The following is a 24,419-nucleotide window of genomic DNA, read 5'->3' as shown; positions in this document are numbered from 1 at the left end:
AGTAATTCTCTTACCATATAAAATAGTCTCAAATGAGATGATAGAAAAGCAATAAAACAAAAAAAGTATTGGGATTAGGAGATGCAAGCTATTATATATATAGAATGAATAAACAACAAAGTCCTACTGTATAGCACAGGGAACTATATTCAATATCCTGTGATAAACCATAATGGAAAAGAATATGAAAACCAATGTATATATATGTATAACTGAATCACTTTGCTGTACAGCAGAAATTAACACAACATTATAAATCAACTATACTTCAATAAAATAAATTTTTTTTAAAATGTAGGCTGGGGAAGTATAGAAGTTATTTTGGTAAAGAAAGGAAATTAGCATTTATTATGCAGCTAGTATGCATTAGGCTCTTTCACATGTGTAATTTTACTTAATCTTTACTGACAACCTGATTTTTACAGATGAGGAGATAGGTGCTAAGTGATTTTCCTAAGGCTGCAGAGCTAGTAAGTATCTGGACCAGGATTTGGATCCAGATGGGGTTAACTTCAAAGCCAATATATTTAGTTACTCTAAGACTCACTGATAGATAGTAACTGCCCATGATGACAACTGGTGAGGAAATGATCAGTTCTTCTCCATAGATGTTACTATAAACTACTAAGCAAAGTGAATAAAACAACTCCTCTTCCTTTTTCTATATAGTCCAGGCTCTTTCTAAAATTCTAATGATGTACTTACTGTTATAGAAGAAATTTCATTCAGAAAACCTTGCAGGAGATTCAGCTGGTGTATTAGTCTTCTGCTACATACCAAATGATCACAAACTTAGCAGCTTAAAACAACCACCCATTTATTAGCTCACGGTTCTGTAGATCAGAAGCTCAGCAAAATGTGGCTGGGTTCTCTGCCCAGGATATCACAAGGCTGCGATCAAGGAGTCAGCTGGGCTCAATTATTGACTGGAGGCTCTGGAAGCAAATCTGCCGTCAAGCTCATTTATTCTTGTTGGCAGATTTCAGTTCCTTATGGTTGTAGAACTGAGGTCCCCTTTCCATGCTGGCTATCAGCTGGAGGCCACGCTCAGTTCCTAGAGCCACCACATTCCTTGCCATGAGGCCTCTCTATCTACAACCCAACAAAAGCATGTTGAATCCTTCTTGTGTTTTGAATCTCTGAATTTCCCTTCTGTGACCAACCAGAGAAAACTACTTTTAAAGAGGTCATGTGGGGACTTCCCTGGTGGTCCAGTGGGTAAGACTCCACGCTTCCAATGCAGGGGGCATGGGTTTGATTCCTGGTCGGCGAACTAGATCCCTCATGCATGCCCGCAACTAAGAAGTCCACGGGCCGCAACGAAGATCCTGCATGCCACAAGACCCGGTGCAGCCTAAATTAATTAATTAATTAATTAATTTAAAAAACATCAAAAAAAAAAAGAGGTCATGTCATTAGGGCAGACCCATCTAAATAATCTCCCCTACCTTAAAGACAAGAGATTTGGGACCTTAATTACATCTCTAAAATCCCTTCAGAGTAGCAGCTACATTTGTGTTTGATTGAATAACTGAAAGAACATGTACATACACCAGGGCCGGGGAACTTGGGGGACCGTGTTAGAACTCTGCCTACACAGACAGTTCTGGGTTTTCCTGGCTTTAAGTAAAGTCTGGTTTACTTTACAAATCCCTGGGACCAGAATAACCTTAATTCAGGTATTCTCTATCTTGGCCTGAATGGGATTTTAGTTTGAGTACTGATCCTGAAAATATACTCAGGTTTGACTTTGTTTGAATATAGTTGATAATAATACATTAAAATCATTGATGAGAGGAAAAGTAGAGATTGTTTATCTAGAAAAGAATAGCTGTTGTAGTAGCTAATGTAGTGTTTGCAAGTGTAACAGGTAAGCCCTGAACTCTCAGTGAGTGGCTTACATAATAGAAGTTTCTTTCTCATGTAAGTAAAGTCTAAATAATTGGAGACAGAGATAGCAGTGGTGGAACTGTATTGCCCTACTTAATGAAATCAGTAGGGACCCAAGCTAATGTAAGCGTGACATCTTTGATGCATAGCTTTCTGAGGTCACCATGGGTATTGACACCTCCTTGGTAGTGGGAGGGGGAGGGGGAGGGAATGGATGGAGAATCATACAGGAAGCTTTTATGGATCAGGCATGGGAATAGCATATATGACTTTTCCCCAGATTCCATTGGTCAGAACTCATGCATGTGATCCCATCTGGCTACAAGGGGGCTGGCAAATGTGGTCTAGCTATGTGCCTGTGAAGAAAGGAAGTGGGTCTCTTGAACAAGTAGCCAGTCTCTGTCACAGGTGTCCAATAAATCCATCTTTAGCTGGCTGTTAAAATCCTCATTTAGCTTGTAAATAACCAGTGCCATTTGACTTCCATCCTCCAGTGGCTCCGGCAGTTCCATCATGTGAAGTACCCGGTTCGGCACTGCGTGGAACTGTGGTGGAGTTGCGATGTCAAGACAAAGAAGGCAACCCGGCTCCTGAATACACGTGGTTTAAGGATGGCATCCGTTTGCTAGAGAATCCAAAACTTGGCTCCCCAAGTGCCAACAGCTCATACACAATGAATATGAAATCTGGAACTCTGGTAAGGTCATTTCAAGCATTGGCCTAATAACTGTCTTGCATTTGGAAAAAAAAATATTAGAACTAAAATAATGGAGAGTAGAGGGCTGATACCATTGCTCGTTAAGTAGAGAGAGGAAAGGGTAGCAGGAAAGATGGCGGCACTGATACAGAGAAGTGATGGAAAAGGCTGTCATCAAAAGGAGAGGAGAAGACAAAACAGAGAACTAGGAAGTTGGGCACAAAAAGGTCTGCACCAGGGGCCTGACGCAGGCCAAGATGGAGTCATGGTGATGGATCAGGCCTGGAAAGGTACTAGGTGCAGTCTCATATTTATAATATCAGGGAAATGCATGAAAACTCCCTTGGGAAGGGGACCCTCCCACACTGTTGGTGGGAATGTAAACTGATGCAGCCACTATGGAAAACAGTATAGAGGTTCCTTAAAAAACTAAAAATAGAGCTACCATATGATCCTGCAGTCCCACTCCTGGACATATATCCAGAGAAAACTAATTTGAAAAGATACATGCACCTCAATGTTCATAGCAGCACTATTTACAATAACCAAGACATAGAAGCAACCAAAATGTCCATTGACAGATGAAAGGATAAAAAAGATGTGCTGTATATATATATATACACACATACATACACACACACACACACATACACACATATATATACATACACACACACACATATATATACACACACACATATATATCGCATATATTTCATTCTTTTATGTTTATATATAAAAGAATGAAATAATGCCATTTGCAGCAACATGGATGGACCTAGAGATTATCATAATAAGTGAAGTAAGTCAGACAGAGAAAGACAAATATCATATGACATCACTTATCTGTGGAATCTAAAATGTGATACAGGGCTTCCCTGGTGGCACAGTGGTTAAGAATCCGCTTGCCAATGCAGGGGAAACGGGTTCGAGCCCTGGTCCAGGAAGATCCCACATGCTGCAGAGCAACTAAGCCCACGCACCGCAACTACTGAGCCTGTGCTCTAGAGCCAGTGCTCCGCAACAAGAGAAGCCACCGCAATGAGAAGCCTGCGCGCCGCAACAAAGAGTAGCCCCCGCTCGCCGCAACCAGAGAAAGCTTGCGTGCAGCAATGAACACCCAATGCAGCCAAAAATTAATAAATAAATAAATTTTTTAAAAAAAGGTAAACAAGAAGGTCCTACTGTATAGTGCAGAGAACTATATTCAATATCTTGTAATCAACCATAAGGGAAAAGATTCTGAAAAAGAATAGAGATATACATGTATGTATAACTGAACACCAGAAACTAACACAACATTGTAAATCAACTATACTTTAATAAAAAATTTTTTAAAAATAGAAAACTCTCTTGGGGATGCCCTGACCTCAGTACCAGCCATGTGAGAATAGTGACTCTTGCCAACCTATGATAGGATGTCTGTGTCATTAAACTCTTCCATGACTAGCTCGTCAACAATTGACTTTGTGACTTGAGTATCTATTACTTTAGATTTAGTCCAGATTGTCTGATCGATTGAAAAGCCTTTCTAAGGAATCCTGTTGGAAATCTGTAAATAAGATCTTTAAAGTTAATGACATTTACAAATAAAAGTATTTTTACTGTTTTTGTCTCTGATTTTTTAGGGTAGAGGTGGGAGTAAAAAAAGACAATTAAATTTGAAGCTTTTTTTTTTTTTATTCAAAGTAATATGTCAGTTTTAAAATGCTGCATTTCCAGCAAGGCAGAATCACTATCACAACCATTATCAAAAGAATCTTAAAGGCATGGTAATAAAAATTTTAATAAATTTTTAGAGGAGGTATAGTATTTCCTTTCATCCCTTCAGTCTACAAGTGCACGATAACATTTAAAAACTACATCCTCTGGGGCTTCCCTGGTGGTGCAGTGGTTGAGAGTCCGCCTGCCAATACAGGGGACACGGGTTCGAGCCCTGGTCTGGGAAGATCCCACGTGCCGCGGAGCAACTGGGCCCGTGAGCCACAATTGCTGAGCCTGCGCGTCTGGAGCCTGTGCTCCGCAGCAGGAGAGGCCGCGATGGTGAGAGGTCCGCGCACCGCGATGAAGAGTGGCCCCCGCTCGCCGCAACTGGAGAAGGCCCTGGCACAGAAACGAAGACCCAACACAGCCAAAAATAAATAAATAAATAAATAAATTTAAAAAAAAAACAAAAAAAACTACATCCTGTGGCAAGTAATAAAGCATATTGATAAAGTGACTGAAAGATAAACATATCGGTGGATTGATATGGCTACTCCCTAAGGAAGGGACGCTCTGGCCCTTTCAGCGTCAGCAGGCTCAGTCAGCAGGTCCGAGTGATTTTACACTGAGAAATTGGGCAGAAAACCTGCTGTCACACTTGGCTATATTTACTTTTCAAATTTATTTTTTCTCAGAGCAGGTGATGAAAAGCCCCAAGGCAAGTCTGAAAAGATATAGGTTCACTTTCCTCAGCTCAACCCTTGAAATATCTGTGATGTCAAAGGGGTGCACCAGGGCAGAACCAGGATGGGTTATTTTCTGAAAAATGAGCAAAACAAAGACTCCAATGTATGGAAGACAACGGCTTCCTTTTAATCACCAGTTATAATATCCTGGAAGATCATTTTCGGTTTTAGTCTAACTTATTGTTTATACATAACCTTGGCTTTGAGTTCATGGTGAACATCTTTAAAGGAGTCTGGCTCTTGGGACTGATGATTCCATAAAGTGAGAATACACAAGGGAAAGCTTTCTATCGCACCATGTTGAAAGATACAGAAAGAAGAGGTATATGGGTAGTGGGTAGGGAAAAGAGAGGAAAAGGCCTTCAATAGATCAAAACCCTGGCTGTTTTTAGGCACATATATTACATGAGGATACAAGACAATGAGGAGGTGCTCCTTGGAGGTTCATGGCCTCTCTTGGAGGCAGTCAGCAGTGACCACTGTGGTACTGAGGGTGTGACAGGAGGATACTGAAAGAATGGGTCTGAGCACCCCTCTCACCCTCCTTAGGTCCTGGCAGGATCCTTAAAGGTGTCCAGAACACACTGAATTCCCTCCCTCCTACTAACTACCTAACCAACTTCTCTCCTTCTATCCATCTATCTATCCATTGTTTCTTTACTCCTGTCTGCCCGCCTGCCTCCCTTCCTTCTTTCTTTCCTTCCTTCCTTCCTGAAATTCTCCAAGGTGCTAAACTACTGTGAAGCCTGTTACATCAAAGTCTTGCCTTTCAGTTGCTTTGGCACAGAGTAGACAGAACAAGGGTTGGTTGGACTTTATCTTTTCATAATTTTCACAAATTCTACAACTGATAGAATTTGTAATCCTATAAATGACATTAAGACTTTCCTAGGCCCTATGCTACTTCCTGGTAGTAACTCTGGCTCTTTAGAGGAAGTGTTCATTGTTTGCTGCTGCAGTGAACTCACTTGTGACTTAGAAAACTGCCTTTAAGGCCAAGGAGGCCTTTATTTATAAATGGTGTTTCCTAGGACTTAGAACTACCTACAATACTTAATACTACCATGTGCTGTAAACTTTAAAAAATGCCCACTGTCTTCCTAGCTGTACTACTTTTTCAGTATCACACACTAAAAAAGACACTTCCTGTATATATTTAAGTCTTTCTCTGTCAAATTAAACAGAGGCCTAGCTAATTACTCCTTGAAGACATGGCAGATTTCTGAATTCACTGTAAAGATATAAAGTCCTAGGGACTTCCCTGTGGCACAGTGGTTGGGAATCCGCCTGCCAGTGCAGGGGTCACGGGTTTGATCCCTGGTCCGGGAAGATCCCACATGCCGCAGAGCAACGAAGCCCGTGAGCCACAACTACTGAGCCTGTGCTCTAGAGCCCGCGAGCCACAACTACTGAAGCCCACTCGACTAGAGCCCATGCTCCGCAAGAAGAGAAGCCACCGCAATGAGAAGCCTGCGCACTGCAGAGAAGAGTAGCTCCCATTTGCCTCAACTAGAGAAAGCCCGCGTGCAGTAACGAAGACCCACTGCAGCCAAAAATAAAATTAAAAAAAAAATTTATAAAGTCCTAAGTCACTGAAAAGGAAAGACCAACTTAATGGTAAATTTAAGGAACACAGTTCTTTTGGGAGTCTACTGATAGATTTATTGCTTAAATAAATATGTATTTTTTTCTTCTACAAATAGCAATTTAATACTGTTTCAAAACTGGACAGTGGAGAATATTCCTGTGAAGCCCGTAATTCTGTTGGACATCGCAGGTGTCCTGGGAAACGAATGCAAGTAGGTAAGCACGAAATATTGGGAGGAACAAATGGTTTGCAATTAGTACGTGCAAATATTTGGGGGTGGAAGGAGCAAGGAGTAAGTAAGAGCTGAGTTATTTGAAGGATAAATGGAAGGGAATGTTTAAAATCAGTTTGACATAATGTTACAAAAAGCAAACATGCTGTTTTAATCCAGCTTCCAAGCAAGACAGGAATATTTATCATTGTATTTTACAGATTTTTGAATTTTTCAAATAATTAATTTTAAAATATGCTCCTCTGAGCAATCCTCTTTCAAACAAAAGCTAAGGGTCCTGTAAGTTGCTCAGAGTCAAGAATTCAGAATGGGGGTTCGAATTCCAGCTCTGCCACTTATTAACTACATGCTCTTGGGCAAGTTAATTAACCTCCGTGCCTCAGTCTCCCCAAAATTGAAGTTATAATACACTGTCCTCATAGAGTTGTTAGGAAGATTAAAATAATTAATATTCAAAAGTGTTAGAATGGCACTGGTGTATTTTGAGCACTATATAGGTACTGGCTATTTTAATTGTTGGTAATTTTTTTCAAACCCCTGAAATACTACGTTTTTACTTATTATATTTATACTTATTGCAGAGCAGGCTGTCCAAAAAGACACTTTTTTTTTTTTTTTCGCCATGCTGCGCGGCTTGCAGGATCTCAGTTCCCCAACCAGGAGCTGAACCCGGGCCACGGCAGTGAAAGCGCCGAGTCCTAGGCCACCAGGGAACTCCCAAGACATGTTGAATATAGTTATGGATCTAGTTTGCTATAAAACATAGCTGCCATATATTATATTACACGAAATAAGCTGCTTAGAGTCGAGAAAAATTCAGGCTCAATTATCTTTTCAGATTACATGAGTTTCAGAGCAAACATTGTTTTTCATTTTACTTTTAACAATTTGGTTAAATTCATCCTCGTATGAAAGCCGTGTTTTGAAAATGGTTGTGTAATAGAGAGGGAGGAGCTGGAGATGGCACCCGAGGGGTTAAAGGTCACTCCGGAGGGGGCTGCACCCTAGGTTTCAGGAGCTTGTCCTCAGCTTTGTGGGGTCAGAAATTCATTTTTTCAACGCGTCTTGAGCTATGCAGATACGTGGGCAGTAATTTATATTGTCTGTGTACAGTTAACTCTTAGCGTGATATTTTAAAGAAAATATAATCTTATTAGACTTCAGGATATCCTAAAGTATAAGATATTCAATAGTATACTCTAATTTCCACAAGTAAGTTTGAATTTCAGGTTTTTTGAAAAAATTCGGGGACACATATTATCTACCCAACTCACTCAAGTGTTGACATTTAAAGTCAAACATAAGCATTTGCTTAAATTATCAGAAAATATCCCTCTCAATGCTGCTTTGGAGTTATTAGAAAATTCACTATCACATTTTATTTTTTCTTTAAATGATCATGTTTAATTTCAGTGCCTAATTTAGTTTTATCTTAAGAAATAATATAGGTGAAGTCATGGTTTTGACATACTAGTTAAATTTTTCCTAGCATGCAGTGAATAAATACATAACAAACTTTAGAGTTCTGTGTTTTGCTAGTAGTATCACTTTAATTTGAACATGATTTCCACATATCTATTCTTTCTGGTATAAGTTGACTTAAAAGTTAGAATTGCTTTGTTTAAAGCTCACCCATTGATCCTCCATGTTTTACATCCTTGGTTTGGAATTCAGATCTTTGGAAATACATAATTCATGAAGTCTCATTTCCAGTTTTCTTTGTGAATTATCACCAACAACTTGTAACCAAAACCTGTTGACTGTTCTAAATAAATCCTTTCTGAAGTACAGAAAGAAAGTAAATCATGGGTTTGCTGATTATTCCCAGGCTGCTTCATTGTACAACTCCAGAAAATTCTGCTCACACATAGCATTTTAGCATTTGGTCCCTTCCTTTTACTTTAGAATAATGATACCCTCCTTTTATTGTGGCTTTTTTTTAAAGAAAGAACACACTATTTTCATACACGTTATTACATTTTCTCTTTAGTGAGGCATAATAAGGTGGGCATATTACTTGCTCAGAATCTCACAGTAATGACAAATGGGATGAACACAACTTACCTCTAACTTACAAGTCTTCTATCTTTTATTTTTTTGAAGAAAATAAAATAACGTTTATACCATGAGTTAGTACTTACAGGATAAGACAGTTTTTTTGTTTAGAATTTGCCTTTAGCTTGAATCCTTCATAGATGTCAGATTCATTGACAAACTACAGGACAGTTTTTTGTCAATGAAAATTTCAATCTAAGGGTGATTATAGCCCTTAGGTTAAACCCTTTGTAGGTGTCAAATCATTGACTATTACAAAGAAAATCGTAGGCAGTTTGGTTCTCAGGAGTTTTATTTAGTTATTAATTTAATTTTGCCTTAGTTTATGATTATTGTGGAGTTCCTTTTTTCCTCTCTGCTATTTTTTATCCAAGTGAATAAATAGATGAATCTCAACCTCCCAATACCCAAGCAAATATGAACTGAGTTTATATCAAGCAATAATTAAGGTTTCCTACTCTAGTCAAATTACTCAGCCTTTCGAAAGATTGACCCAGTTACCGTTTTTTTAAAAAATCAGTTAATATTTCAGAGGCATCTGGAAAAATTAATAACACTTGGCATTAAGAAAAAAATTTAAGACCAGGAAGTTTCATGATAAGCAGACTCCTTCAAATAATATTTCTTAAAAAAATCACTCCCAAACTGTGCACTGCTTTAAAATATCTAAAATTACTATTGAGAAACTGCTACCTAATATTTTCTCCAAGTTATTTAACTATATGCTAATTAATACTTGCTTTTAAAAAAAGAACTCTTTGTTCCTTTAAAAATGTAGGAATTTGCATATTAATCAATACATAAGAAGTGTCTAAATGACAGAAGAGTGTGGCTCGTGAAATCCTCATGGACAAGATGGAAAAATGTGACCCAAATTGAATGTGTAGATGGATTCACACATGGTTGGATCCCTCACCCAGAGCATGCTAGTAAATTTTGTTATATGAAGATACATGTCTAATAGCCTGTTAAATAGTTCTTTCCCAAAGTCATGTTTATCATTTTATTAATGACTTGAATGTATTTTTGATGCAGTTCCCAGTTGCAGAAATATTAACCTCAGAAGATTAATAATCTAATTCTTGGGCAACAGAATCAGTAACTGGAAAAACCTCACAAGTTGGTAACATGGTAGCGATTTTTCAAAGTTAGGTCCAAAAAATGCAGTTATATTGGGTTAGAGGAAAGATGACTTAGTAGCAACAGGAAAAAGCCTTGGGAAGTTTAATTCATTTTTAACTTAATGGGATAACAGTTTAATGGCATATATGTATGTGGGTGTGTATGTGTGTGTGTGTACACACACCCAACCACAAGCCCATATAAATTCAAGAAAGAAGATGTTTCTGATACTTAGTTTTATAGAACAACAGTGGCATGGGCTTTCTTTGGGGCTGAATGAATTTTCCATATTTGTGAAATTGACACAGACGACGATGTAGAGGAATTTTAAGGAAAATTTGAGGGGAGTGTTGTAGTAGAATACTTGAACTCACTGAACTTCAAAGCTCACTTCCAATCTGATATTTAATCATATGGATTATTGCATCTCCAAATGCATGCAAGAGAATACCATACATTTTATTTCTGGATCATAGAACTTTTTAAAATTTAAGATTCTTGCAAGACTTAGCTCTGTTAATATTTTTAATCAATTTTGAACCATGTCTGTGGAAGTGAGTTAGTGGAACAGGCTTAAAAAGCATGAAACTATCTGTGTTTATGGTATAGCTACAAAGGGGAGCTTTTTTTTGTTTTGTTTTAATAAATTTATTTATTTTTGGCTATGTTGGGTCTTCGTTGCTGTGCGCGGGCTTTCTCTAGTTGTGGCAAGCAGAAGCTACTCTTCAATGCAGTGTGCGGGCTTCTCATTGCGGTGGCTTCTCTTGTTGTGGAACATGGGCTCTAGGCGTGCAGGCTTCAGTAGTTGTGTCACGCGGGCTCAGTAGTTGTGGCGCATGGGCTTAGTTGCTCCGTAGCATGTGGGATCTTCCCGGACTAGGGCTCGAACCTGTGTCCCTTGCACTGGCAGGCGGATTCTTAACCACTGCGCCACCAGGGAAGTCCAAGGGGAGTTTTTTGAGCTTTTTTGATTTAATGACTACATCGGTCCGTCTTTTTGACATGAATTCATGCATGGTTTATTTTGCATTCCAGATGATCTCAACGTAAGTGGCATCATAGCAGCTGTAATAGTTGTGGCCTTAGTGATTTCTGTCTGTGGCCTTGGCGTGTGCTATGCTCAGAGGAAAGGCTACTTTTCAAGTAAGTGAATTTCACTCTTTGCCAGACAACTTCTTGTGGATATAGAGTTTTCTTCTGAGACACTGTTTCTCCTAAGATGTTCTAACAGATTCTGGAGAATATTTTTCGTTAATTTTCCTGCAGTAGAAAATGTCCAAGATGACACGAAGGTGAGTCATGAAGCACCCCGGCGAATATAGGGAGGAAAGGCAGAGGTGTCTCATCGCAACATTCCAGAAATCATCACAGAATATGTGAGAGGCACCGGGGAGGGGCATAGTGCAGTGATACCGAGAGATGTGCAATGTGGGTGGATATTTATAGTACGTGTACATGTATTTAAGATCCTTTTATTTTAAGTAAGGGATTGTATATCTCAAGATGAAAATTAATTTCTAGTTTTATGATAAGAAATTTCATTGGAATAAATCTGTGAAATGTTTTATCAGTATAGAACAGTGGAATGTTGAATGTCGAATTTAGCATAACTGTATTTAGAAGACAATTGTTCAATTAAAAACTAGAAACCTATTGTATTATAGTTGCTTCTGAGGTTTTTAATTCTTCAAGTTTAGGTCTCTTGGAACTCCCATTTGGTGATACAATAGGTTTGATGTAAATGGATGAGATTTTTAAATGTTTTATTCTCTTAATGCGTTTCTTTACTCCCAGTCTTTAAAGTTATCTGAGACCTTCAAAGTTGCAGAACTCCATCAAGTCCACTAAAAATAGTGTATAAAGTAGAATTTTTAAGGATAATAAATTTATAGCATGAACAAGTTTTAGACCTGCTGTTTTATAGTGAACATTAATTTTGAAATTTAGGTTTAAAAACTATCTTATACCAAAATAAAACTTAAATTTAAAGGGGGTTTCTAATAATACCTATAAATAGGTATTGTAAAATGTTTCCATGAATGTGGTTTCAAGGATATTCCCTATAATTAAGAATAACTGCTCTGTGAATTAATATTAGCTGTTGTGTGGTTCTCCTATCCAGTCCAGTGTAATGTAATCCGGCTGAGTCCCCCTGCTGGTCACCAGTGGAAATACAGACAGATAAGGTTGCTCATTCAAAATTCTTGTCTTTTCTCTCTACCTGCAAAGAATACCTGTCTGAGTGTTTTTATTAAAGACTTGGTAAACGTTTTTTCTTAAAACACTGAATTAATTAAAGATTTTACGTGAATATTATTAGTTCATTAGCTAAGAATGTTACTTCCGTTTTCATCTAGCAGGAAATCTATCTAAGAGAACCATTTTCTTGAACTTGCATTTCAGACAGGGGTTGGCAAACTATGACCCATGGACCAAATCTGGTCTGCCACTTGATTTTCTATGGCCCACGAGCTAAGAATGGTTTTTACATATAAACATTGCAGTCTATTTGATAATAGGGAACCCTAACGTTGAACCCCCAAATAAGAGAAATGTTATCCCTCCAAAGAATTCCATTCTTCTAATTAGTAGACCTGTGTTACAAGACTTTGATTATTATTGTTATATTTTTAATTCATTGATAAAAATTTTTGAAAATTTGTTTTCTCTTTTGTTATGTAAGTACTTACTTAATATCCTCGATTTTACCTCTTTGCCCACAAAGCCTAAAATATTTGCCATGTGGACCTTTACAGAAAAAGTTTGCCAATGCTTGATTTAGAAGGTATACAATGTCAGCAAGTGAGAATCAAAACTGAGAAAAAGGAATTAAGCTCAAACTCATTTTTATATGAATCTGTATCATACCCTATTAATTCTTGCATTAATGATATATACTTGTTCTTTTGTAGAAGAAACCTCCTTCCAGTAAGTATACTTTCTTAATGCATGCCTTGCCCCATAGCAACTACTTTTTTGTTCATCATCCGTTTAAAGTCAAAAGTGGGAAATTGGGTTGTTTGTGTGGGTTTAATTCTATGGGCCGTGACTCAAATTCATCAAGGAACACATCCTACCTCATGCCTCATGCCAACTTGTCAATGATGCTTAGTTACCTAGAGAAGAAATATAGTCACTAATTTGACTTTGTAGGCATTTCCATAGTACTACTTGAAAAACTTTTTTTTCTGTGTTTTGCTAAATTTAAAATGTTCAAATAAATTTTTCCCTAACAGTCATTTTTACATTTAATTGAATACCAAATATATGTCCAACCCTGTCCTAGGGACTGATAACAGAGCAGTGAATAAAATAGACCAAAAAACCCTTCTGCCCCATGGAGCTTGCATTCTAGTAGAGTAAGGCAGAAAGTAAACAATTACATGAGTGCGACAGTATGTCAGATTGTGATAAGTATTACGGAGAAAGATAGAGCAGGTAAGAGAACAGAGAATGCACAGGGGAGGAGTGGAGATTGCCCTTGTAAATAGGTGGTTAGAGAGGGCCTCACTGATGAGGGGACGTCTGAGATATGCAGATAAGCAGAGGGGAGAGAACAAAGGGAAAGATCTCGAAGCTAGGCGTGCCTGGAGTATCTGCAGAACAACAAGGGGACCAGTGCGGTTGGAACAGAGTGAGAACGATGCAGGGAGGAGATGAGTGAACACAGGTAGTGTAGTGGGGGCCAGATTATATGGAGTCCGTTTCAGGCAGTTGTGAGGAGTTTGGCTTTGGTTCTGAGTAAGATGGGACATCATTGGAGGACCTTGAACAGAGGGGTAGCATCTTCTTATTTAGTTCTTAGAAGCTCACCCTGACTGCTCTGTTGAGAATGAGCTGTAAGGTGACAGAGGGTGGAGGAAGCAGGGAGAAAAGTTAGGAAACTACTAACTAATCTAGACAAGAGAAAATGGCGGCTGGTCCCAAAGTGATGGTGTCAGAAATTTTGAGAAGTGATAGGATTCCGGATATATTTTGAACAGTTTGCTGGTTGATTGGATGTGGGCTGTGAGAAGAAGAGAGAAATCAAAGATGGCTCCAAGGCTCTGGGAAAGATGAAGTTACCATTTACTGAAGTGTGAAAGGTTTCAGGAGCATGTTTGAGAGTGGTGGTGGAGGTAGGTAGAGAGGTCTGTCTGGAGTGCTTTGAAATTTTTTTTAATATTTGAGATGCCTATTATACTGCCAAGTAGAGATAATTGGTGAGTAACTGAATATATGAATCTGGAGTTTGGGGAAACATCTTAACTAGAGTTAGAAATTTAGGAGTCATTGGTGCATGAGATCTGGATGAGATCACCAGAGTCTCCAGTTAATTTGCAGTTGATTTGTGCCTGTCCTTCTTGTATGTATGGAAATGGCAGACCCAACCTCGACTCTATGGGCGTTCCCCTCTACTCTCAGCTGCCATGCTTCGGAGACTTTGTCATCTCCTAAGTCTTTTGAAGACCAAGGAGTTGCCATTGATTTCCTGTTCCTAGACTTGCTCCTCGGTGATGGTCTCTGAGCCTCATAGTATCCCAGTGCAAGTCCAGGATGAGGTCCAAGTTAGCAGGACTAGCGGTAGCCAGTTCAGGAGTGAGTTCTGAAAAGCAGGGTAGCCTGATGGTGGTATGGCCAACCCCCCATCGCACCCCAGGCAATTGTGAGGATTCCCACTTTTACTGAGTAAGATGGAAAGTGATTGGAGGGAGGGTTATGAACAGAGGAGAGACATCATCTTATATATGGAGAAAGGCTGGCAATGCTAGGGTGAGGGAGGTTATTATTCTTTCATTCAGTCCCTATTACTGTCTCTATTAACCCAGGCAGTAATCTGGGAGGCAATATCTTTATTCCTAGACACATCTTCCGTTTGTCAAATCCATGCTCCTCAAAATTTGTTGGACAATGAATTGGATGTTGTATTAGTCTGCTAGGCCTGCCTTAAAAGTGCCATCAACTGGTGGCTTAAACAACAGAAATTTATTTTCTCATAGTTCTGGAGGCTAGAAGTGCAGGCCTCTTTCCTTGACTTAAAGGTGGTGTTCTCCCTGTCTGCACACGATCTTATGTTTAAACATCCCTGTTTATGTCTGAATTTCCTGTTCTTATAAGGATATCAGTCATATTGGATTAGGACCCACCCTAATTACTTCATTTTAATTTAATTACCTCTTTAAAGACCTTGTCTCTGAATACGGTCACATTCTGAGGTACTGGGAGGTTGGGACTTGAACCCGTGAATGTTTGGTGGGGACACAGTTCAGCCCATAACAGGTAACTGGAACCGTAGTCACCACATAAAACTTTCTTTCCATGGAAAAAATGAAATTTGAGATTATAATGATTAAACTTTCAAAATAGTAAACGTCAATGAGTTGAGTTAAAAGTTAGTAAGTCTCTGGTTTGCATATTCCGCAAAAGTCGTTAGTATCTAGCCTTAGGCTACAAGTAGACACACAGGGCTTCACACATACTGATATTTTGTTGCATGGTTTTCTCTATGAATATTGTCTATAAATATAAGAAATTCAGTTAGGATTGCTGGGAGCTTTTGTACCTGGCTAAGATAAATGTTCATATTCCTGTTGAGAAAATGTGTGGACATTAACTAAAAAACATTAACTAAAAGAGGATATATGTTTTAGAATTGGAAGCAATAATATAGTAAATGCTGTCTTTTATGTTCCACAAACAGGAAGAGTAGTTCTGCATCTAAAGCCACTGCAATGAGTGAAAATGTGAGTATTTTTAAAGTATATTTCGCTTTTAATATACCTTGTACTAGTGTCTACCGCTGGTCTTTAGAAGGAGCTAAATAAATGTTAGCTCCCATACCCTGTCTGGGAAGGCAGCATTTGTAGAGCAGTGGGGCTTTACCATCGCATTATTTTCTGTCATGGTGTTTTCTATTATTAGTCGGCCTCCTTAGTATCATTAGATCTGGCATTATCGGCTCCATTTTATAGATGAAGAAATTAGGACACACATTCTCACAGTATTACAATGGCCAAGCTGGGACCCAGGTACCTTGATTCTTGTCAGCTTGACCAAGCAGATCACTTCCAGAAGATCTGTGGTTCCAGGACTCTCCTGTGGTTATTCAAAGCACTTGGAAATTTTAGGGATATGGAATATCCTCTGCTTTTGCAGAAAGGAACATTTCAGAAATCCTTGAAAAGATGCAAGAATTATCTAATTCAGATGGTTAAGGGAACATAATTTAGATGCTTGGACCCTTGTGTACTTTTGCATTTGTAAGCACTACATTGAAGCAGTAAATACCATCATTGCTCAGATTTTGTAGCTCTTTGGATGGTTATTCAGCTTTCTGGACTATTTTTCAGCAATACAGTGAGGGAAGGGAGGTTCCCGATGTTTTTAGAAGTCTAAGCCCTTTCTTGAGAAATGGAGCGCTACTTCCCTGAATTCCTTAGTACTCTGTGGCAGGGATTTGCTTAGATTTCCTTTCAGTAGAGCTTGGGGTGGGCTGTGTATTTTAAACACTTAAGTGACTCTGATGGACACTGACCTTTAAGACCTATGTACTGTTCCATAGACGTTTTTTCCGCCAAAAATTTAAAAAATTGTCTACTCCAGAATCTATCATGGAAATCACTTTATTTTGTGGTTTACAATACCAAAGCATATTGTTCATTAATTAGCAGACAAGCCACATGTTAACTCTATATTTGCTCCTATAATTTGTAGAAAATACTCCTTGAGTGCGGAGTAAAATAATCTCACCTGACCAAACAGGAAGAGACACTTTGTGGCTGAGTCGGAAGAACAAAAGCTTCGCTCTTTTTCTTTGTCTTCCGCTCTGTTGCCCTCATCAGCCAAGAGCAAGAGTGTCCAATTTGAATTCTGCCCTAGAGCAGGGTTTCTCAACATTGAAACTACTGTGTTCTTCTAATTCTTATATAACAATTTATATAAGAAATGACAATTTCTTCTAAGGCTTATATAACAAATTTTTTATAATGTCACATAATTCTTTGTTGTTCTGTACATTGTAGGATGCTTAGGAGCACCTGACCTCTACCTGCTAGATGCCAGTAGCATGCCCCCAGCAAACAGGACTTCTCCTGTTCTAATTCCCACTCCTACTTCTTTACGCTTTAGGCAAACTTTCATGGATTTGTCTCCTGGTATTTAATTATTTAATTCCCCATAAAACAGATTTAATTAAATATACGCTGGTTTGTACCTGCAAGATTCTCATAGTGGATGTATCTTTGTATTCATAAGATTTCTATATTTCTTTAAACGTTAAGTAATACATCATATTTAAACTTGGTTTTTCTTTTCCTAGGATTTCAAGCACACAAAATCCTTTATAATTTAAAAGAATTCCACCTTTGCGATGCACCAAAACCACAGTCGTTGCACTATTAAAAGATTATAAAACTCTGCTTTGTCTTACATTTGCAAAGAGGTACATGAGGAGGTGAAATTGGTGTTTCATTATAATCTTCATGACTGCTACATCACTTGAAATTTTTATTTTACACAAATAGTTTTGTCAGCAGCTACAATACAGTCTGGCTTCTTGTGTCTGGACAATGTTAAAGGAGTCAAAATACTTTGTAATATTCTGGGGCTTGTGAAATGTTAAATATCGTAACTTCTAGAGTAAGTTACTAAAAATATATCATACTGGTTGTGAAATTAATCCACAGAGCATGAAAATATAAGCTGTATGCACCCTCTCTGTGCAAGAGTCTGATTTAGAGGGTTCAGAAAATACTCTGACAGATGCAAAAGGAACCTCTGGTCTCATTTCTCCCAGAATCCTCCTTTTCCCCCTAATACAATGCTTATTCTGTTGCTCATTTATCACTAATATATTCACAGAAGGGAATGGCAGGAAGGGTCTTATACCCGAGGATTTGCACTTTTTGTTTACTTTCATGTCTGAGAACCAAAAGCAACATGAAGAAAAATACCTAACGGCCAGAGCTCACTCACCTGGTGTGTGTCGTTGACTTCTTCATTAAACATCGTCTGAGAGTTAAGCACAAACCCAAGTGTCTTATTTCACCCCCAGAGCTGCTTGTTGCTATTTCCTTCCCCTAAGACCCCTTTGAAGAGGATCAGTGACTTTGACATCAGAACTCGCCATTGGAACCAACACACATAACCCTACAGATACTTGTCCCTGCGTGATGGTGACTTCACATCTCTCTGTCTCTAAAAATCGTGCAGTGAAATTTTGCATTGGGCCGAGTCCCTTGCTGTTACGGCCAGTGGTTTTCCAACCCTGCTTATGGCAAAGTCAGGGATGTGGAGGGGAGGAGTGGTTGCCTGACAAGTAAAATGAGATGAAACAGCTCAGTGTGGCTCCTGGCACCTGGTGCTACGCTTGATACGTAGAAAACACAGGAGAAATGAAATGAAAAATGGGTCCGATCATCTGGTTTCTAAACTGATAGATCACAAAGACCTCCAGCTAGTGTTACAAAGTGAAAATTCCAATGATCCATGTAATAGGGAGAGTAATTAGACTGTGTTAAAAGCATAAGCATCCAGAACTTATTTTGATTATTCGTTTCATATTGAAAAGACGATATGGCTAGGGCATTTCCAGTTCCAGGCAAATCTAGACGAAAAAGTCCCTCACTACCTTTGACAACTTTGAACATGGTTAAACTGCTTTTAAAGGAGTCCACTCTTTTTGCCCAATAGGCAGAGCAAATCGCCAGGATTCACGAGACAGACAATTGGATTAAGTACTCACCAAGTGCCGAATATGTGCCTGGACACCAGGTCACTGGGAAGATGCTTGTTGTCACACTGCCCCCACTTGTCTGTGACATTCAGTGATTCTCACCAGACCCCTTCCAACAGTTTCCGTAAAGGGCCAGGTAGTAGATATTTTAAGAAATGTAGGCCATATGGTCCCTGCTATAACTGCCTGTACTGTACTCAACTCTGCCATTTTTCATGTCATTGTATTGTAGCATGAAAGCAGCCACAGACAATACTTTTAAAATGGTCATGTTTGTGTTCTTAAAACAACAGGCAAGGACAGGATCTGGCCCACATGCATAGTTTCCCAACTCTCGGTGGTGAAGCATGAAAAGAAAAAAAACAAAAAACTATTATTATAATTCTTAGAACATTTTGATTTTGTTTTCGTGAAGTAAAATTGTGTTTTATAAAGGTTAGGGCATTAGTATCTTTAATAGCAAGTTTTGTTTTAATTATTATCATTGTAACTAGATTTAATTTATTTTTACTTGGGGGTTTAACCTAATTAAATCTGGAACTGTTTTTCAATACAGCCTTGCAAAAAACTTCATCTCACAGGTGGTGGTGTCTGATTAAAGTCTACATTAATAAAAATAGCTGAACGTGTTCAATTTTTTAACCCCATTTAATGGTGCAGGGGAAGAGTCATTCACCTATTTTTATTCAATGAAACCCAGGAAACTAGTCCCTCTTACCATCTGTAGCTACAAGGCTAATGCTTTAGCTGCCTAAGATGAGAATCTCATCTCTCAGTCTGGGTGCCTGCCAACCTTTCCAACGCTGAAAAAACGCTCTGAAAGTAAAATGTCACAACTATTTATTGAACACTTTATATATGTCGTGGAAGTGGGGGGTGGATGGAGGTGAGGCTGTATAAGATCTCATTCACCTCAACGATTGTATAAAGAGGGCAATGTCGTCATTTTACAGATGAGGAAACTGAGATGAACTGAGTCAGTGACTGCCAAGGTTACAAAGCTGACAAGTGAAGAGGCAGTGTCTACGTGACCCGGGTCTATCCGATGCAGGATGTTTTACACAAGATGTTTTTTCTCTGCCCCCAACATTCCTTTTAAATTCTCAAATTCTTCTCTCCTAGGACAGCTTCCCTTTACCCTGCCTAGTCTCACAGCCTGTGATGCTTTCTGTCTTCCCTTTGCCCCTACCCCAGGTAAATGCCATGGTGGATCATTTCATCCCCTCGCCACAGATACCCGAATCTTTAATCTTACTTTTTTCAAGATTGAAGCTAACCACCATTTAAATTATATTCTCTACCACTACCACCCTCCCTATCTCCATTTTCAACCTCCCATTTATTCACAGACTCCATCATTCATTGGCGCGATTGTTACTACTTTTTATCTCCGGATACTATCTCACACCTTTTGTCTTCTGGTACCTTCCTCCCTCAAGTACCCCCTCTCAGTAGCACTTGTAATCTCTCCCGTCCTGAAGGCTCCTTTGCCCTCGTCTCCCCCTCACACACCCCATCAGTCTAAGTTACTGCCAGATTACTCTCTTGAACACTGTCAACTCCCTTCTCCCTTTTCTCCCATCCCCTTGCTGAAAACCTTCCACTCTTTTCCATTACATAGTCTCTCACCGAGGTCTAAACATTTTAGCCTGAAATTCAGGGCCTCCCCCCACGTACACACGTTGTCATATTGTCACACCTACCTGTTCAGCCACATGTTCCCCTGTTCCTCTTTAGTTGCCTTATGCACCCATCAAACTGAACTAAGGTCATTGTATCTCAACGACCCTTTTTTTCTCCTCCTTTACCTGGAAAGCTGATTCTCCTAATCACAAGATATGTAGATTCTAGTTACTCTTCAGGACATCTTTCAAATTCCACCTCCTCTATGCAGCCTTCCCTCGTTCTCCCTTCTGGAAGAAGTTTCTTTCTTCTCTGAATTTCCATAGCACTTGGTTTTCTTATGGCACTTGTTGGTTTTATATTTCTTAATACAGTTATGTATGTACATCTCTGGCATTACCACCAATCTATTAATAGAAGCACTTTGAGAAAAGAGCCACGTTTTACATACATATTTATAAGCCCCAAAGTACTTAACTGTATCTAATGTGTAGTCGGTATCCAGTAAGTGCTAAATGAATTTTTTAAGATCAAAAGAGCACTTGTGAAAGGGCAATTTAAATATTTATTGATAAAATTTCTCCATAGATTTAGAATATTAATAACATACTGTATTTTGCAATGTTATTATAATCCCATTCATTTGTTATGCAGAGTCACACAAATTAATGCTCCATGAATTAAGGCTGGACAGACATGACTTTTATTCTACTCCTATGAGTTATTAGGCATCCATTTCCACACAGTTCTTAAAAAGATCTTAAAATATTTTTCTACTTTCAAGTAAGACATACTAAAGTATAATATGTCTTTATACTTCTTACTAAGAAAATGTTCTCAAAACAAATGAATAGTGTGTCAACAAAGGACTTGTTTAACCTCTTTAAGACTAAGGGCAGATGGTTTTAAAGCTCCATTTTATGATCTGTTTTCAACATTGAATGTGTTACACAGAAGTGCTTCTTAAAGATGGTGTAAAAATTGAGATTTTTTTACGACCTGTAGTTAGATTCCTAAAGTTGCCCCCTACCATTTAACTTTTCATTCTCAAGCTTCCTTTCCTTCCAAATATTTAACTACCATGAATTATACTGAAGTTGCTGTAGGTCAAGAAACTTTGTTTTCTAAATTGTAGGATAACATATAGCAAAAAGGATTAGAAAAAGTTTTATACGTAAAGACATATTCATGTAACAGAATGTCGACTGGGATTTTTCCTGTTGCCTGAAGGCTGACAAGTACCTCACTTTCTAAAGAAACCCATAACTAATTTGGGTATAAATACCTGCTTTGATGTTCATGAAGAGACAGTTGTGCTACCCTGAAATTATTACCCTGGTCCTCTCTCCTTTACCCCACCACACAAAATCCATAAACTGAAGTGTATAGGGATGGATTGGGGGTGGGGAGCAATGGAGAGAGACAGAGAATGAATTGTCCAAGTCGTGTGACTTTGTCAAAGTTGTGAGTTCTATTTCCCAACTCACCCCCAAGGCAAGTAAAGAGAATTTTAAAGAGAATCACCTGCAACAATCGAAGGCACCTGCCAAGAAGCAAAGAGCTATTTGAGCAGAGTGAAAACAGAGTTGGAAAAAGATATCAATGTAGAGAGCAGGGGAAATGGTGAAGCACCTATCTTCCGATTGTGTCTCAGGGCAAGGATGTGTGAGTTTCCTGTGGTCAAGTAGGCATCTTTGAAAGTAGCTGACCTTGAGCCTTCTTGCCAGTGTCTGAGAGCAAACATCTGAAATAAGAGTCTGAACTGTACCATTGAGGTGGGAGCTGAGGGGAGTTTGGAAGAGATGGGTCAGACCTCCCATTTAAGGTAATCTGCATAATGAGGAAAACTTTCTAGCCCACAGAGCCCTCCAAGAACTCATACATTAAGAATCTAACCAGAGTCAGCATTTATAGGCCTGCCACACCAAGGGTAGCAACAATCAAAAACAAAATTCTACACTAAATGGATTTAAGTAAAAATCGCCTAGAACGGAAGCCCTCTTTGGTTAGTGCTATTATTATTAAAGGGAGTACTAGACACCTAACAGGTAGGCACATGTCCATTTCCAGTTCCTGTACCTTTCCTCAACTCAAATATGCCCTTATAAGAACACCAGTCTTCTTATAAGGACACCGGTCAGACTGGATTCAAGCCCACCCTAAAAACCTCATTTTAACTTAATCCCCTTTAAGGGTCCCAATCCCCAAATACAATCACATTGGGAGGTTCTGAGAGTTAGGGCTTCAACATATAAGCTTTAGGGGAACACAATTCAGCCCACACCACCAGGCAAGGGAGAAAAATGCCATTTTAAACAGCTAAAAGCCTAGAAGGTTGAGGTCATTTGTAATAACATATAAGGTGGTCCCAAATGATAAGTGCAGGATCACTTTCTTGTAGGCTGAAGTAACAGATAAAGGCTGGAGTTTGCAAATTTGGGGCAGCCTCACCAGAAAGTTGAAGGGGCTATGAGGAAGATGGGGCAATGGTTAACATCCATGACTCAAAGCACCACTATGGCATTCAGCTGGAAAAAACAGAGCACTTCTCTGGTCAAAATTTAGCTAAATGCATAGCCCTAAGATGCAGGGCATAAGAGTAGGATGCTTAACACGGTATTCTTGCAGTAAAGCCACAAATGGAGTCCTTCTGTTTACATAATGAAGACATTGGGATGTTCAAGCAAACTCCAAGTAGTTGTGAGACAGACAAAAAAAGTTTATGAAGATAGTAGGTGTGAGATTATAAAAGGTAAAATTCAACTAAACTCTGAATGGGGGAGGGAAACATGCACGGAAAGGGTCAGGCCCATCTCCACCTAGACTGGCAGGGTCGCTGTTGACCCCAGGCTGCTTGCCTGCCACAGGAGGGTGGAGTCGAGCCACTTCAGGGGAGAGGAGGTTAGACAAAGGAACAGATCAATGAGGCTTCCTTGGTTACCTTTAATGGTGCCATAATTCTGTTTCAACATCTACAACTATTTAAAAGTAGTCCAACTGACCCGTCATTGCTTAGCTTCGTTTGAAGAAAATTGGGCAGTTTCTTCCTACTACTTTACCCTCCCCAATTCAATCTCTTCACATCTTACTAATCACACCTATACCATCAGGAAATATTTGTGGATCTTTTGAAAAAGGTATTCCTCACCAGGTTGAGACTTCAGCTAGTATGGCATGCCATAGTAAAAATCTATTTCTCTTTTGAAGTGAGCTAACCTCATAAGAAAGGCTGTTTTTTTTTTTTAATTTTTATTTATTTATTTATTTATTTATTTATTTAATTTTTGGCTGTGTTGGGTCTCCGTTTCTGTGCGAGGGCTTTCTCTAGCTGTGGCGAGCGCGAGCCACTCTTCATCGCGGTGCGCGGGCCTCTCACTATCGCGGCCTCTCTTGTTGCGGAGCACAGGCTCCAGACATGCAGGCTCAGTAGTTGTGGCTCACGGGCCCAGTTGCTCCGCGGCATGTGGGATCTTCCCAGACCAGGGCTCGAACCCGTATCCCCTGCATTGGCAGGCAGATTCTCAACCACTGCGCCACCAGGGAAGCCCAAGGCTGTATTTTTGACTTCACATATTTAAAGAAAATCTCTAAAGCTTTACTAAAGACAGGTATTTACTGACACAAGTCAGAGAGATTGTCAGATAGAAAAAGGCACAGCTGTTTTTCCTGTTTTTTAAAAAAAAATAATTAAAAATAGAACCATCTACTCTCTGAAATTTTGATGTGCTTGCTCTGCCACGTCATATCTGCTGGATCTTCCATCAGCTGGGCAAACAACACCATACAGCTTAATATTTTAAAGGAAATTCCTTTGTAGAACCCTCCCCTCCCCAGCTCCCAGCTCCCCCTGATGTAGCCATATAGCCCCACAATAGACACTGTGATCATTACACTGCAAGGGAAGAGGAGGGACCTGAGTTACTGGGATAATAAAAGCATTTAACATACAAGGAGATGGAAGTTAAAACACAATGGATGTTCCTGGACATATTCACAATCACACCTGAGTTTCCTGAAAAAGCTATGATAAAGGATTTATGAACCATTTC

At 39.1% G+C, this 24,419-nt stretch overlaps 1 protein-coding gene across 1 annotated transcript in view; it reads left to right on the top strand.

Moving 5' to 3' along the window:
- Nucleotides 1-19,313, top strand: part of JAM2 (junctional adhesion molecule 2) — a 67,747-nt gene extending 48,434 nt beyond the window's left edge. Inside the window, exons 5-10 of the mRNA XM_061192950.1 lie at nucleotides 2,385-2,587; nucleotides 6,741-6,840; nucleotides 11,070-11,177; nucleotides 12,947-12,962; nucleotides 15,715-15,757; nucleotides 17,332-19,313. Of these exons, the coding sequence (XP_061048933.1) occupies nucleotides 2,385-2,587; nucleotides 6,741-6,840; nucleotides 11,070-11,177; nucleotides 12,947-12,962; nucleotides 15,715-15,757; nucleotides 17,332-17,364 (503 nt within the window). The 3' untranslated portion in view covers nucleotides 17,365-19,313. The remainder of the gene's footprint in view (nucleotides 1-2,384; nucleotides 2,588-6,740; nucleotides 6,841-11,069; nucleotides 11,178-12,946; nucleotides 12,963-15,714; nucleotides 15,758-17,331) is intronic.
- The last annotated feature ends 5,106 nt before the right edge of the window (nucleotides 19,314-24,419 follow it).

Source organism: Eubalaena glacialis, chromosome 6 (assembly GCF_028564815.1).
Source record: "Eubalaena glacialis isolate mEubGla1 chromosome 6, mEubGla1.1.hap2.+ XY, whole genome shotgun sequence".
NCBI classification, from domain to species: domain Eukaryota; kingdom Metazoa; phylum Chordata; class Mammalia; order Artiodactyla; family Balaenidae; genus Eubalaena; species Eubalaena glacialis.
The sequence above is the reverse complement of the archived record's forward strand: the minus strand, read 5'-3'. Positions and strand labels throughout refer to the sequence as shown.